Source organism: Lepidochelys olivacea (genome assembly GCF_965140295.1).
Source record: "Lepidochelys olivacea isolate rLepOli2 genome assembly, chromosome: 15".
Taxonomy (NCBI): Eukaryota; Metazoa; Chordata; order Testudines; family Cheloniidae; genus Lepidochelys; species Lepidochelys olivacea.
The window spans coordinates 31,792,668-31,807,604 of record NC_140425.1 but is presented as its reverse complement, the minus strand read 5'-3'; the positions used below and the strand labels follow the sequence as shown (position 1 = coordinate 31,807,604).

Sequence of the window (14,937 nt, the reverse complement as noted above, 5' to 3'; positions counted from 1 at the left end):
CTTCCAATATGTACCTAATCTGGAGTGCACAATCTGCTGCCACTGATGAAAATGACCTTTCTGACCAATGTCACCCAGACCTTCACCTCCCCTGCAGTAATAGTGCAAGTGGGAATTACTAGCTAAGGCTTCAGCAGCTGTCACAGCCCCCGCAAATAAGCTGATCGAGAAAAGCACTAGTGGAACAAATCCTGGCAGAAACAGGTTCTTTAATTCCTTCACTCAACTTCTCTTTTAAGTCAGCGTTCCCTAAAACGCCCACCCGAAGATCCCCATGTCCACTTTGAACACATGTCCTTCGCCTGCCTGCCTGCCTTCGGGGCTGGCGGTTCTGCTCTTTGGGCTGATGCCAGGACAGCAAGCGCTCCAAACGCTGGGGTTCTTGGCTTCATACCATGGGCAGGAACAACAAAGACTTCGGAAGTGGCATCAAAAGCCGAGCTAAGGACTTCAGAAGGCAGACTGAAAACCTGGGTCTGATAAGCAACCAAAAGGCTTGAGTAGCTATACAAAGGAAGTAGTGTCAGAAACAGGCATGCACTGAAATGTCTGAACAGCCTTATCGATGCCGGCACTCTCTCCCCGGGTACAGCACCTCTGTCAGCACAGAGTGCTCCGCCGGCCGCCCCCAGCCTGCACCGAGCCCTGGCATGAAGCAGCCACCAAAAGAACGAGAGACGAGACCACGACAGGGCGGGCGGGGTGTGGGGGCGGGAATGAAACTTGCTCTGTTGAGAAAACGTTGGCTGTGAAAGATGTGGCTTCATGGAGCGGCCAAACGATCTCTCAAAGCCAAACGCCTGCCGCAGCTCTACCTGCTGGTGTGCACACAGAGCGGGGCCCAGACGCCCGCGCCGAGACAACGGGGAGACAAACGGAAACCTCTGTGAGGCCCTGGACCAGCAACTGCACCTAGTGAGCCAGAACGGAGGCCAGTGGACAAGCAGGTGGAAACTCTTCTTTGCTCTTCCTCTGTGCAAAGGTTAAAGTCACCTTGAAAGCGAGGTAAGTGCCCCAGCTACAAGGTGAAGCCCAGTCTGACGCAGGCAGCTGGAATCCGAAACGGAGTTGGACTGCACAGGCAAAGAGGAAGGCTCCTTTCCTGGGCCGCCAGAGCTGCTCTGTGATCAGCTCCACCCGGGGCTGCTGTGATGTATTACGTGAACAGCACCCCCTGGGTGAGGGCAGGGAGATTTGAGGCTCCCGTTGGACAGGAGTTGCCTGGAGCACTCCTCGGATCCGGAGCAGCCCGCGCAGGACTCCTCAGCGGTGTCCACTGTTGAGATTTCCCGTATGGCCCGTTCAGAGCCAAGGGCTTGCTCCGCTCAAGACACAAATCCAGGGAGGCAATGGGCGCAGAGATCCAAGAGCATGACGCTTGCCCCAGCAAGCCAGCTGCATGCGGAGCCCAGAGCAAGGAGGCAGTTGGGCCCCTCATTTAGGTTTATTCCTCGTAACGTATTTTAGCAGGGCTGTGATTTGTCTCCTCTCAGCACGGAGATGCCAATTCTCCCCAGCCAGCCCCTTATGTGATCAAGCCCACCGGTGCCCAGGGCGGTCGGAGGGAGTAACACACCATCAGTGCACAGGAACCAGTGGTGGGGGAGAAACTAGCCCAGTGCCCAGACGCTCTCTGCACTGCAATACATACCGCAGCTACACACGTGGCCTATAAAGCCCTAAATGGTCTCTGGGGCCAGGTTTGCAAAGATCTTCAGGTGCCAAACGATGCAGATAAGTACCTAGTGGCATTTTCAAAAGCATCATAGGCCCCTAGTGCCGTTCTGCATCTTTAGGCACCTAAAGACATTTGATAAATGGTCTAAGCTACCAAAGGCCAGGTTATCTATCATATAGCCTCAGTTCCTCCTTCTTCAGGTTGGCCACTCTCCTCCGGCCACAGCATTTGGAGAGCGACAACTGTAAATTCCCCCTTGTCAAACCTGTTGCTTGACTAATTACTTTCACAGTCACCCACTCCCGATGGAAGCTAGTGTCCGGGCTATGGCCACAGGCTGCATACCCTCAGAAAAACCACAAATGCAATAGTCAATCCGAGCAACCGACCAAGAGTGGCTTCCAAAGGGGGCGGGCGGGGACGCCGCGGCAGAGGATGACCTGTGCTCCCTAAAATGTTGATGGCAGGCAGAGGCCTCTCCTCGGAGTCCCCTGCTGCAGGGAGCTGCGTTGGGGGCTCTGCCTGTTGCATTAGTGCTGGATGAGGGCCCCAGCCGCGCTGGGAAGAGGCTCCCTGTTGATAGCGTTACTGTCTTTCTGACCTGGCGCGCTGTCCAGGAGCAGAGCTGTTGCCCCAACATCCTGGCCCAGCTCCAGTTTGGAAACTGCATTCAGCCGCTTCTAAAATTACTCAAAAAGAAAAGGAGGACTTGTGGCACCTTAGAGACTAACAAATTTATCTAAGCATAAGCTTTCGCGAGCTACAGCTCACTTCATCGGATGCATCACAAGTCCTCATTTTCTTTTTGCGGATACAGACTAACACGGCTGCTACTCTGAAACCTAAAATTACTCCGATGCATCCGATGAAGTGGGCTGTAGCTCACGAAAGCTCATGCTCAAATAAATTGGTTAGTCTCTAAGGTGCCACAAGTCCTCCTTTTCTTTTTGTAAAATTACTCAGGCAGCCTCAATAGGATGTGGGAGCCTCTCACTTCTTGCTGGCTTTTGTGATCTGTTTACTAAGTAATGGACTGAGACCACAAGCTCATTTCCCACAGCCCAAGAGACAGCCGTCCGATACGAACAACAGGCAATCCTTATTGACCCGGGCCGGAACTGAACCAGCAACCTAGAAATCGGAGACTCTGGTACTATATACCAGCCTCCTGAGCTGTCCAGCCCCACCACTTGCTACAGTTCAGGCGCCCCTGAGAATCGGTTTTTAATTATTTTTTTTAAATAGAAAGCGAGCGCCTGGCTCAGGAAGCGCTCCATAACGCTGAGCTAAATATCGATCCCAACCAATTACAGATGTGCGCTTCCTGCTCACACCACCGCAGATGCACTAACAGCCCCGGCCTAGCAGCAGATGCACCCGTGTCTAACGGAAGGCACATATCAAGTGACATTTAATTAAATATAAGCCATTGCTACATCAGTGCAGAGAGCAAGAGAAGCACAGGGCTTGGCCAAGCTGAGAGGGGTATTATTTGATTTATAATTTAAATAAAGCTCAGAGTTCCTGTAATGCAAGGAGAGTAAAATCAAAGGGGCCCAGCGTGCTGAAGTTAATTGGATGTGATATTTTTCCCGAGGATGCCGCCTTTTGCAGCGCATCCCTACTCCTCTGCGAGAAGGCCCGGAAAGGGAGAGGGGGAAGGTATGGACGGCCAGGGCATTGGCTCACTGTGCTGGACCCCTCCCTTCCCTCTTGACCATCTGCCCAAAAGCTGGGTGTCCATGCAGGAATTTTCCTCAGCCGAAAGCAAACAGCCTCCTCCTCCTCGCTCACCCAGGGAGCGGAGCTTGAAACCACAACACCAAGGGCCTAGCCGAGCAGCTCGATAAATCGGACAGGAAACACTTAGAGATGGCAATAAGTGGGTACAAAGGGAGGCAGGGATGGGCGGGCGACAGCCCAACACGCTGGCTTTAAGAGCTATTACTGGTTTAAAGCCTAGCTGGAGAATGATGCCTGTGGCAGCTGCATCAGAGCCGACATCCCACAAGGCTGCAGGACGTCCCGCAGTGCTCTGGGGCATGCATGACAGCCTTGCTGGGGAGCCCTAGCAATGAAGAAGCTGTAATGAAACGCATCTCTTCACACAGCAGAGATGGCCTGTGCTGTCCCCACAAGGGTACCTTGCCTTCCCCTCTCTGGGAACCAAGTGCCCATTGGTAAGGAGGAGATCAAACGCTTCCAGGAGCACAGGGCTGGAACGTGGGTCCGATCCATACAGACAAGGCACTCCTTACAGGAGCTGACTGTAGTGAGGGTCCATTCAATTCTCCAAGCCAGCACTGGGATAGCACATGGAGGGCAGGGGATATCTGTCAGAGTTAAACTGCAAACAGCAACATCTTCTTGCCTCGGGAACACAGACACACACAGCAGACACAAGGCCTAGAACGACCCACCAGGGATAGGTCTCTGCGGGGGAGGCACACTGGAGCTGTTTGCCAACAAATTCGATAGCGTCCTGGAGGGACATCGCAACGAACGTGGTTGAGTGGAATGCTCTTATCTTCAGAAAGGGAGGAACTCCAGCCACAGACAAGATCCTTATTTACAGCTCAGTGAAGTTTGTGATTACTGGTGGAACAAAGACTTTAAACTTGTGGCACCAGGACTTGAAGCCCCTAGGCTGGGGGATTCTAAGGAGCAGACGACAGATGTGTAACAAGAGGCAGCATGGCCTAGTGGATAGGACTCTGGCCTAGGACTCAAGAGACTTGGGTGACCTTTGTTTAGCGTGCCCTCTTTCTGCGGACTGCTGGCTCTTGGGAGCAGGGACTGCCTCTCACCGTGTGTTTGTACAGCACCTAGCCCAATGTGGCCCAGATATCGGTCAGGGCCAGTAGGTGCTACTGCAACAGAAATAGCAGGTGGGCATTTTTGAAGGCTTCCATGAAGCAGATTCCCAGGTAACTTTAGCTTCATGATGCTCTGGCTACCTTGAATGCGGGAACAAAGGCTGTCTAGGCAAATGTGGCTCAGGTGCCCTGGTAACCTCCAACATGTCTGGGTAGTGGTGGTACAAGAGGTTTCAGAACTTGCTGGATTGTTTGTTTTTCCAGAATCTCTGGGGGGCTTTTCCAAGATTGAGAAAAATGGTTTGGCCTCCTGGTAGCAGCCTCGGTGCAGTGGAGAGTCTGAAACTGTCCAGTCCGGACTTGGGACGGCAAAATAGAGCACAGATGCCTTCAACTAGCCAGCAGCCTTCCCCGCTACGGGCCCTGCCCTGCTCCTGGCACGGGCTAGGGCCCCTTATCCAGCTCCGGCTCTCTCCCGGAGGGGTGCAAGAGCAGGCATTGCTGGGTCTTGGGGATTCAGATGAGAATCAGGCCAAAGGCCCAAAAAGTTCCATGAAGGATCTCGCAGTGGATGTGGCGTGGGTCTGGAGAAGACACTCTTCTCTCCTCTGTAGGAAAGGACCCCTCTGGCTGGAGAAGCCCTGCTCGGTTCCCCAGCCCCAGCCTCTCCGGCTTCACCTCAGCCCAACCGTACCTCAACACTCAGAGCCACCCGCTCCAGTAAGACCCTGCATGCGGTCTGGGCAGATTTACACCCAACGTCACCAGCAGCAGGCTGGCTTGGCCAAACTAAACAGCACCCCTCCCTGGGGAAGTATGGGGCCCTGAGGTGGCACCCACACAGGCCACCCAGTGGGTGAAACAAAAGGCCAGAAAGCCTCACACGAGATGCTCCAGTCCAGCTCCAGGGAGCCCCGCGAGGCCCCACGATCCCTTCGCCCGCTGCCCTTAAGGCACTGGGAAGCAGAACCCTTCCAAGCAGACACTTCCGGCTTATTCTGGTCCTGGGGAAACCGGAAGTGGATTTCCCCCCACAGCAATTCTCTTCTTTTCAGACATTCACACCGGGGTAGAGAGTCCCCAGCCCCCAACCCAACCATGCTATCCCCCCGAGGACGCTTTGGGAAGCAGGCCACGGAGCTTCTCTTCAAGGGCCCTCAGCTCCGAGGCACACAGGGGACAAGCAGGCAGACAGCTGAACCAAAGAACCTCCCCACCAGCACAGCGGAGCCGCCGCCCCAGACGGACGCCAGCTGGGTCAGGGTGGGCTGCCCTGCGGCCGAGGGTGCCCAGCACAGTCCCTCTGGCACTGCCATCCCCACGAGAGGGAAGAGGTAGAGAGACCTAAAGAGCACTTTGGGGGAATGTGGTTCTCCCTTCCACCCCAATCCCACCCCCCCGACGGGCTCACCTCCGCACACGACAGCGCTGCTGAGGTATAGCTTTTCAGAGCAGCCCCAGCAGTGGGGACCCCACTGCGGCCCCCCACCGCCCTCCCATACCAACTAAGCAACTCACAGAGCGCGGGTGCAAAGGTCGCTTTCCAGACGCCATGGGGAAAAGGTGTAAAGGGAGGAAAAGCAATTAACTAGCGAGAGAGAGGAAGGGAAATCCTAGGGCGGGGCCACACCTGGGAGGCCAGGGCACCGGGTCCAGAAACGGCAGCGACTCATGCAGCTCCCGGCGCAGGCGGGGAAATTAGGCAGCTCACCTTTTACGTGAAATTAATACAAACATTAATCAGAGGCGCAGGCAGGAGAATAGGATTTCACAGTGGTGCCAGGCCAGGCGGCCACCATGCCGAGCGCCAGACTCATTTAATATCGACAGAAACAGTGCCAGAGGACAGAAATAAGACCCATAAAGATAATTACTGGGATACTCAGGAGCAAATTAAGCAATCAGAGGCACTTCTAAATTGTGGCTTGTTGGAAGAGAATGCTATCTTTTTCGATTACCTAAGCAGGCGTTTAGCAGGAGGCTCATCTGCCCCACACTGCACAGGGTCCGGGCTCGCCTTTCATTCTGCATCACAGGGCGTATGGCGGCTTCCCCTCCCCGCTTGCCACAGGTGTAATAACTAAGGAGGGGAAAATTATACTCAAAACCAGATGCCTGGCCCCGGATGTCACCTACAATTTAATCGGAATGAACAGGCGGCTGAGAGAAAGAGAGGCATGCAGCATTTTCCCATAATGAGCGGAAACATACGGTCAGCTACACTTTGATTACGGTGACCTGGCTGGCAGGTGGGCGGAGGCAGCAAATGCACTGTGGGGTAGCGGGCTAGCAGGAGACTGTTGCCGAGAGAGGACAAAGTCGCTCCAAAGTGGCATAAGTGAATGAGTGGCCCATGGATCTCTTCTTACCCACTTACTAGGGGGGGGCACTAGGGGGCAGGAGGAGGAGAACCCGGCTGAATAAAGATAGCGGCAGTGAGAGAAAGGGGCCTCTCCCACAAAAAAAATGCTACAAGCCAAGAGACAAACGGGTGCGCCGGGCCTGGCTGCCCCAGCAGAGCAGAGGCTGCCAAGAGCCTCCCACCATGCCGTTATCAGGCACAAACGCTGTCCCTGCACTGACTCTCCCTCCTAGCACCCTGGGGCACCGGGGCGTCGGCCAGCAGAGCATGCGGCACCCTCTGCCTGGGCTGGTGCAGGTGGCATGCAACCCCTCCCAGATTTCCCCCGGAGAGGCCAGAGCTGAACCTGCACACGGCCCGGCGGCTCAGCAGCCCAAGCTAGCCCTAGCGTCCAGAGAGTGCTGGGATCCTCACATCTGGGAACGGCAATGTACCCTGCTGCTGCTCCTCTGCTCACACTGGGCATCACACCGACGGTTACCAGCCCGGTAGGAAATGCCTTAAATAATTCAAACGAAACCACGGCTGTCAAAAGACACACAGAACGGTCCCTCTCCCATTGAATTTGCAAAATCCTGTTGGTTGCCTTGGAGCCAATCGGCCAGGATCGGCCGCATGGCAATTGGTTGCTGTATAGACTTCTCAGGTGCCGGAGCTACTGGCCCCCAAGGGCAGCCAAGGACTGGATGTGCACGGAGGCTGCACGCCACTCTGTCCTGCCGAGGGTCTCTCCCGTCCGCACACTGGGGATGCCTGCACCTGTTCTACAGGAGGGCAGGACCCCTTGGAGCCATCGCTCCAGGTCTCCCTCACAGCGCTCACATTGGCGCTGCACATGCTCAAGGGAGGCTTAGGCTCACAGAGCATCAGGCCCAATCACAACCCTGGGAGCCAGGGAAGGTCCCATTCAGCTGCGGCATGGATCGGAAGTTGGGCAGCCAGCCACTGCACCAATTCACCTGGTCCCGCTCTCTCTCCGACACGAACGCTTAGCTCGCTCTGTTATTCCACTGGCTACATGGAAAACCCTTGCCACTCAGCGCACTAACAGCAGGGCAGCTGGTTTCAGACACTACAGGACTTCACTCATTCCACAACACTGGTAACATCTCACACAGGACTGGGTGCACAAAGGCCTATTAACTCCCCCACTTCCAAAGCTCCTTGGTAATTTAGACACATTTCAGACAAGGACTCCTCCCGCAGGCTGAGCATCCATAAGGCAGAACACAGTAAGAACCCACCCCTTGCTCGTGAACCTGCCAGCACCCGAAGTAGATTGTGCACTAATTGATCCATTGAAGAGGCTCGGGATTCCTTGCGCCCACTCTGTCCTGAATGGGAGGAGGAGGAAGGTGATGGTCTTTCCAAACTTTCCTCCTCCTTTTACTGAGTGCAGCACTTGGCAGGGCTGGTGTGTTTCCCAGGATCAGCCTCTATGGTTCAGAATCCCTCACAAACAAGACAGCTTGCAGCGCACCTGTTGCCAATTAATATTGGAGAATGACAAGCCATCCTCAGCTCCCTGGGCCCGCCCCCAGCGCTGATTCCCACGGCAGTCAGAGGTTCCCTTCCCCGAAGCCCTGCGCGCACATTTCCCTGAGCCTGGCTCAGGGCTCGGCTGGCCCAGAAGAAAGGTAGCTCGTTATCCAGGCAAAGAGGAATAATTTTACAACAGCAACACTCAATTTCTTTCCAGAGGCTAGTAAGAAAAAGACTTGAGCAACACTATAAGCTCTGAGCAAGCGTCTACACACACAACCACACGCTCAGTTCGCTCCGCACACTGATCAACAGTGGACTGCAAGACAAAGCCCTGCGAGAGAGGAGAGGCTCCCATGTTTCAGGGGTGGCAACCTTCCCGTTTTGGCAGAGGGAGCAGCTGAGTGCTCAGTGGTGAGAGTCCCTTGCGTCTTTCTCCACTGGACTCTAATGGAAACACTGGGCGGGTTCTTCCCCTGGGGCACAAGAGAACTCAGAGACCAACATGAACTGAAAGGAAAGGTGCCTTCAGAAAACACAAACAAGTTTGTAGATTTTGAAGGCCACGTGGGCCCAGTGTATCATCTAGCCTTAACATAGGCGTTTCCCTGAACTAATTCCTGCTTCAAGTCCAATAGCGGTTGTTGAACTTGACTGTATCTTTTAGAAATAACATCTGATCACTTCAGACCCTGTCCTCCTCTACTTAAAAAGAAAAACTCAGCAGACTGGTTTGATTGTGCTGGGGTGCACAGGTAGGGGAAAATACGTCTCCAGGTAAATACAGATCATTAACCAAATACCTTGGGGCTGTCACACGGTAAAAAGTGGAGCTTTAGTAGTTGATTTGTCTTCAGCCCGGAACGCTTAAAAATCCAACCGAGACCAGTAGAAAAACATCCACTCCCCTCTTTAAAACACACATTCATCACTTGAGAATCTTAATGTGTCTTTCCCAGCCGGAGAGGTCAAACCTGCCTGCCTAAAGCAGGCTCATTAAATATACATTTAATCATGGTTTGGATTGAGAGACAAAGGCTGCTCGAGACAGGTGCTTTACCGGAGTGACCTTTTGGAACCCATTTTAATGTAACTAGTTTACAGCGTATCTGAAAGGCCAGCTCATCAGGAACAGCCGAGCTACAGCAAACCTGGGAAAAGTCATTATAGGAGAGGGAGGGGGAAGGGAGGGTTAGAGATATTTTAAGGAGGCTTCAGAGCAGGTGTTTGCCATGGCGCTTTGGAGATGGGGCTGCAAAATTTTCTGAAGTTTGATCAGCCAAAGCAACCCAATTTAATTCGCTGATCGTGTCTCCTTCCTTTCCCCTCTCTCCTCTCTGGCTTTTCCTGTTCTTGTTAATTATCCATTAAAGAAATGTCTTTTTCAATGAGACAAGAAGCGTCAAAGCAGCAAGAAGGCAAATGCTTTCTATCAGGGAGGAAGGGAGCTGGACACGGGCTGTCTTCAGTCTCCCATAACAGGAGAGGCGCAAGGCAGAGCTCAGGGCTAACCCGCGACAGGGCGCACCATGCGACAGGGCGCTTGGAAAAGACAGCTCAAGGGACAACCGGTTCTTGCTTTCCAAGCATGAGCCCGACAGAGCCAAGGGAGGTTTGAAGGTCAATGAATAACCTGATGTCAGGAAATGAACTGGGGAGATCAGTACAGGAAGCTCCCTCTCAGTGCACAGCGTACGCTGTCTCCCTCGCAAACTCCCGACAGGCACTTACACTTCCGCGGCTCCAGGGTCTTGTTTGGACACGCGAGGTGCTGGGCTGGCGGGTTCTGGGTTCTCTGGAGACAGGCCAACATGGTCCAAGCGTTGGAGGGCGCTGCTGGAGTCACGCCTGGAGACCCTCACGCTGCAAACGGACAGAAAGGGAAGGCGTCAATAAGCAAACGGGATCGGCCCTGGCAGTTGAACGTCTCGCGCCCCCCCCCACCCCCCCGTGAACGCTGCATGTGGCCAGGAAAGCCAGCCTGTGAGTTAGAGAGAGCGTGATGGGTGGGCAATGCTGGGTCTACGTGCATTAGAAGCAATGTTTGTCATGAGCCCAGTGGCTATGGCTGGTTTAAACATTTCCTGTTAACGCGGGATGGGAGACTACCTTTCTTACACACCGCGGAAATTTATCCCAGTCTAAGTTTTCTCCAACAGAAAATCAAAACCCGAAAAATTTGTATTTTAAGACTGAAAAAATTTGTTTTTCATACCCTCTGTTGCCCCAAAATCCTCTCTACTCCCAAAAATGTTGGCTTCTTTCCAACTGTTTCCACTCCAGCTCCACAGGTGACACCCCCACAGCAGGGCAGCACAAGACACAGCCACGTGACTTTCACGCTTGTAGAGTTTAAGACCAGTGTAAAGCGGGGCATTTGCAAGGGCAGCTCCAGAAGGCTCTGCAGGTTACAACAGTCCTGGGCTGTCTTCACTGCAAACCAGGTGTGATTCTATCTAGCGCGAGGTAACTAGCTACATGCAAAGCCCTAGTGGAGACAAAGCTCTGCAGTTTTTATCTTGATGTAGATAGGTGAGTTGGGGGGGACATAGTGTTGGCTTGGCTAGCTACATGGAGGTAGAAAGCTGCCTGCGCTAGGTCTTTACAGCCTGGTGGTTACTCTGAGCAAACTACCTTGATGTTAGCACACGTCTCCTTTGCAGCGACACCCGAGGCTGGCTGAGGCGGGGCTGTGTGTTCGGAGTTCCTTTAGCAGCCTTAGGACAGACTCCAGGTGAACAGACCAAACCCCATCAGCGAGGGAGCCCCCAGTCTGCTGAGAGACATGCTGACATCACACAGAGGGGGCGAAGGGCAACGTGTGCGCGCCCCAGACCACTCACTAACACCTCTAACCCGTCCTGCCCATTCATTCCAGGAGCCAGGGTCACGCAGGGCAGTGCAGTGCAGTTCAGTTATCAGCATCTAGCTATTATGACCATGCTCTCCACCCAGAAAGGCAGCGAGAGCTCCTCTCCCAAAGAACTTGCTATCCCAGATAAAGGGCGAAGGGAGGGGAGCGATACATACAGAGATTCTTAAGTATAAATCAATGAGCCACTCCCACCTGCCCCTCAATCTAACCATGATTAGCGAGCCAGTTCCTCCCAGGTGGCCTGGCCGAAGTGGGTCCCAAGGAGGGACCCCAAAGAGAAAAGGGTTTCAGTTTGTTCCTATTCTGCCTCAGAGGATGCAGCCTACATACCCAGAACAGCCCACTGCAACGTGCCGATGCCAATGTCAGACAGCAGGAGACAGGCCGCTTGATTGTTCACTGGACTGATGGACACCATCTCCTCGCAGCAAATCATAAAGCATTCGATTACTTCCCCTGCCAGCTGGCCATTAAGATCCCAACCGAGATCAAACCCTCCATTTCCAGGGGATATTGGGAAAAGCCCCTCTTAAGAACCACTCGAGTCCTGGCGTCTGCCACCAGAGCTCAGGCTGGCCTCAAAAGCTAGTTGACTAGAGTCAGAGAGGTCAGGCCAAAGTCATCCCCAACAACAATTTGCACATTTGGAGCTAACTGTATATCCTTCAGGAGCCTAGATGGAAGGCATAAATTAGAACTAATTCCTCCTGATGATGTCACTGCCTCGAGTGACTCCTGGTCTGAGCTTTCCTTCACAGACGGGGTAAGTAGAGGTTGACTTGAAGCATAAGAAAAGCAGGCTGCAGTCTCTGACCTTCAGAGCCACAAGTTCTGATCCATTGCTCTCGCTGCCTGAAACTGACGGATGGCTGGATGTCACAGCCGAGACATCACATGGCCCAACGCTTTGTCACAGAAAGTCTGCCCTATCTCAGCTAAGTTCCAGGCAGAGAGGGGACAGTTCTTACCCGCCCCAACCCAGACCTCACGGAGGGTGCTCTCGGCAGGCAGGGAGCGCCACTGGCCAGGAAAGAGGCAGGCCAGGCTACAGGGAAGAAGATTCAACCGGCTTTACGTGCATTGGGTTATTTTGTATATTGTGCACGTACAGATACCCCCAGAGCAGATCACTACTTTCCCCTCCAACAGGTGGGAGTGGTGTGCACGCAAATCCCCTACCCCCGTATGCAATGTCTTCTTCAAGAGGGTCATGGAGTGCATGCTTTCTGTTTTCCCAGTTTCACTCTCACTCTTCTAAGTATGAATCCTGTTCATGGCATTTCCTGTTTACACAGAGCAAGGATCCAGAACCAGGACCTAAACCAGCTCTCCCTGCAGGTCAGCACAGAACACCAACTGGTCAGTGCAAGCTATTCCAGCCCATTGCTCCAAAGACTCATTCAGACAGCATCCAAAGCATGCAGCTGCTGTACAGACAAATACCATCTACACCCTGATGTGCTTACGAGGTAACTTGTAATAAAATAAAAATGATTAACAATCCCCGCCCCACTCTGCTGGTCTCTAGTCCCTCCCACCCACACAAGTCACAGTGCTAGGGTTTGCCAGGGGTCCGGTTTTTGACCGGAATGCCTGGTCGAAAAGGGACCCTGGCAGCTCCGGTCAGCACCACTGACTGAGCTGTTAAAGGTCCGGTCAGTGGTGCAGCGGGGCTAAGGCAGGCTCCCTGCGTGCCCTGGCTTCGCACAGGTCCCGGACACGCCAGCCACTTCCGGGAGCCTCCTGAGATAAGCGCCGCCTGGAGCCCGCACCACCTCCTGTGCCCCAACCCCTTGCCCCAGCCATAAGCCCCCTCCTGCACCCCGAACTCCCTGCCCCAACCCTGAGCCCCCACCTGCACCCCAAACCCCACATCCCCACTCCCACTCCAGACCCTGCACCCCCAGCCGCAGCCCTTACCCCTTGCCCGAGCCCCCTCCCATACCCTGAATCCCTTATTTCTAGCCCTACCCTGGAGCCCGCACACCCAGCCAGAGCCCTCACCCCCTCTTGCACCCCAATCCCCTGCCCCAGCATGGTGAAAATGAGCAAATGAGCGAAGGTGGGGGGGGTGGTGGAGTGAGCGGGGGCAGGGTCTCAGAGAAGGGGCAGGGCAAGGGTGTTCAGTTTTCTGCAAAGTTGGCCACCCTACCAAGGGCCCCGGGGGGAAGGAGAGTGCAATAGGGTGCAATTTACAGATAAGGAATGTGGGGTGCAGAGAGGGGGAAGTGGACATACAGCAAGTAGACCCCAATCACTGTCTCCTGACGAAGCTACTAGAGAATTCTGTCCCCGAGCCACAGAGATCCTTGGTCTGCGCATGCCAGGGGAAACCGCTCACGGACCAGCCTGTGGTGGGTTTCCATGGCCCAGGCCCCGATGCTCACCTGAGCAATGGTGTTTAATGCCAGGGCTGCTGCCAGAGACCCTCGCTGCAGGCTCAGAACATGTGTCCCCAGAGGAATCCCATGGTGTCTGAGTGGGAAGCAGATGCTCAGTCTGACCAGCCAGGTCGACAGTGCTAACAACGGGATGCGGCACCGGAAACTCCTGCACACACGGCCCCCACTCGCCACCTTGTGGGGGGGAGAGCTCACGACTCTGCCCCCCGGCCGGCTTTGCCGACAGACACAAAATGGCCTGTAACTCACTCTACATAGTTCTAATGCTGGGGAACCCCAGGGATGGACACGGAAGAACAAGTCCCCTTTTCATTATTTCCAAAGCAGCCAATAATCACAAAGGGGGAGGGGAAGGCTCATCAGGGCTTGGTCACTTCATCACACGCCAGCAGGATGTGCGAGCCAAGCTGAGATGAAGGAGAATGACACGCCATTAGCGAGATCAGAACGGGTAAGAACACTGCTGCTGTCCGTGACTTCCCGCTACCTCCCTACGGGCCTCCAGAACAGACGGCAGCCAAGTAGGAGGGTGCCTGAGACAAGGCGAGAGGCGTCCACAAATCCTAGCCTGGGCCTCCTGCAATGTGCACTTAGCAAGCGAGCGAACCCCGAACCACAGACCTCAGCCGCTCCCTGCCATTTGAGCGCAGGGCTCAGACCCCAGGGGCAGGCACCCGAGAAAGATCTGAGATAGACACCCACATAAATAACCTCACCCCAAATCCCCCAGTGGTCTGCAATAAAGTTAACCCTCTGCCCACATCACGTCTGTCCGTCCAGTAGAGTTCCTTTTCCGAGGGACTGAGCGCTACAAATTTGTTAATGACCAATATCAGAGAGGGAATTGCGGTCTCATCCCTCCCGCTCCCCCCGCCCCCACACCTGACTAGTACAAACTGGTCTCTTCACTACGTTCTCGAAGCTTGGCCCAGGTTAGTTTTATGGCAAGTTCCTCTGTGCTCCTTTTCTGTACGGCTCAGAGCACACAAAGGACTCCAGGACAGATCCTGCCCAGAACCTTCTACCCGTCCAGTGCTCAGACCCGAGCGCCACTCAGGGAGACCTGCCAGCTGTTCAAGCAGGAAGCCCAAACCCATGCTGCTCCCAAGCACAGCACATACATGGGACCTGCAGATGGAGGGCTCCACCGGTGCCCCTAGGGGAAATCTGCTCCATCACCCAGATCCTATTAGCGGACATGATCTGCAGTTTCTGAACATCTAGGGTGTTGGTTCCTTCCAATGCAAGCCACAGACATCTGGCCAGGTTCCAAGCTCAGGTCCTGGATTCCCAGGTCTCATTAGCACCTATGGAAAATCAGG

General features: G+C 54.3%; 1 protein-coding gene across 5 annotated transcripts in view; it reads right to left on the bottom strand.

Moving 5' to 3' along the window:
• FAM222A (family with sequence similarity 222 member A) overlaps positions 1 to 14,937 on the bottom strand; it is a 104,589-nt gene that overhangs the window by 42,892 nt on the left and 46,760 nt on the right. For 4 of the 5 annotated variants that reach the window (XM_084649249.1, XM_084649248.1, XM_084649250.1 and 1 more), the window contains one exon: positions 10,070 to 10,201. In XM_084649249.1, the coding sequence (XP_084505375.1) occupies positions 10,070 to 10,151 (82 nt within the window). In that variant the 5' untranslated portion in view covers positions 10,152 to 10,201. Of the gene's footprint in view, positions 1 to 10,069; positions 10,202 to 10,972; positions 11,413 to 14,937 lie in introns of those variants that run through there. The other variant, XM_084649251.1, reaches the window with a different exon arrangement.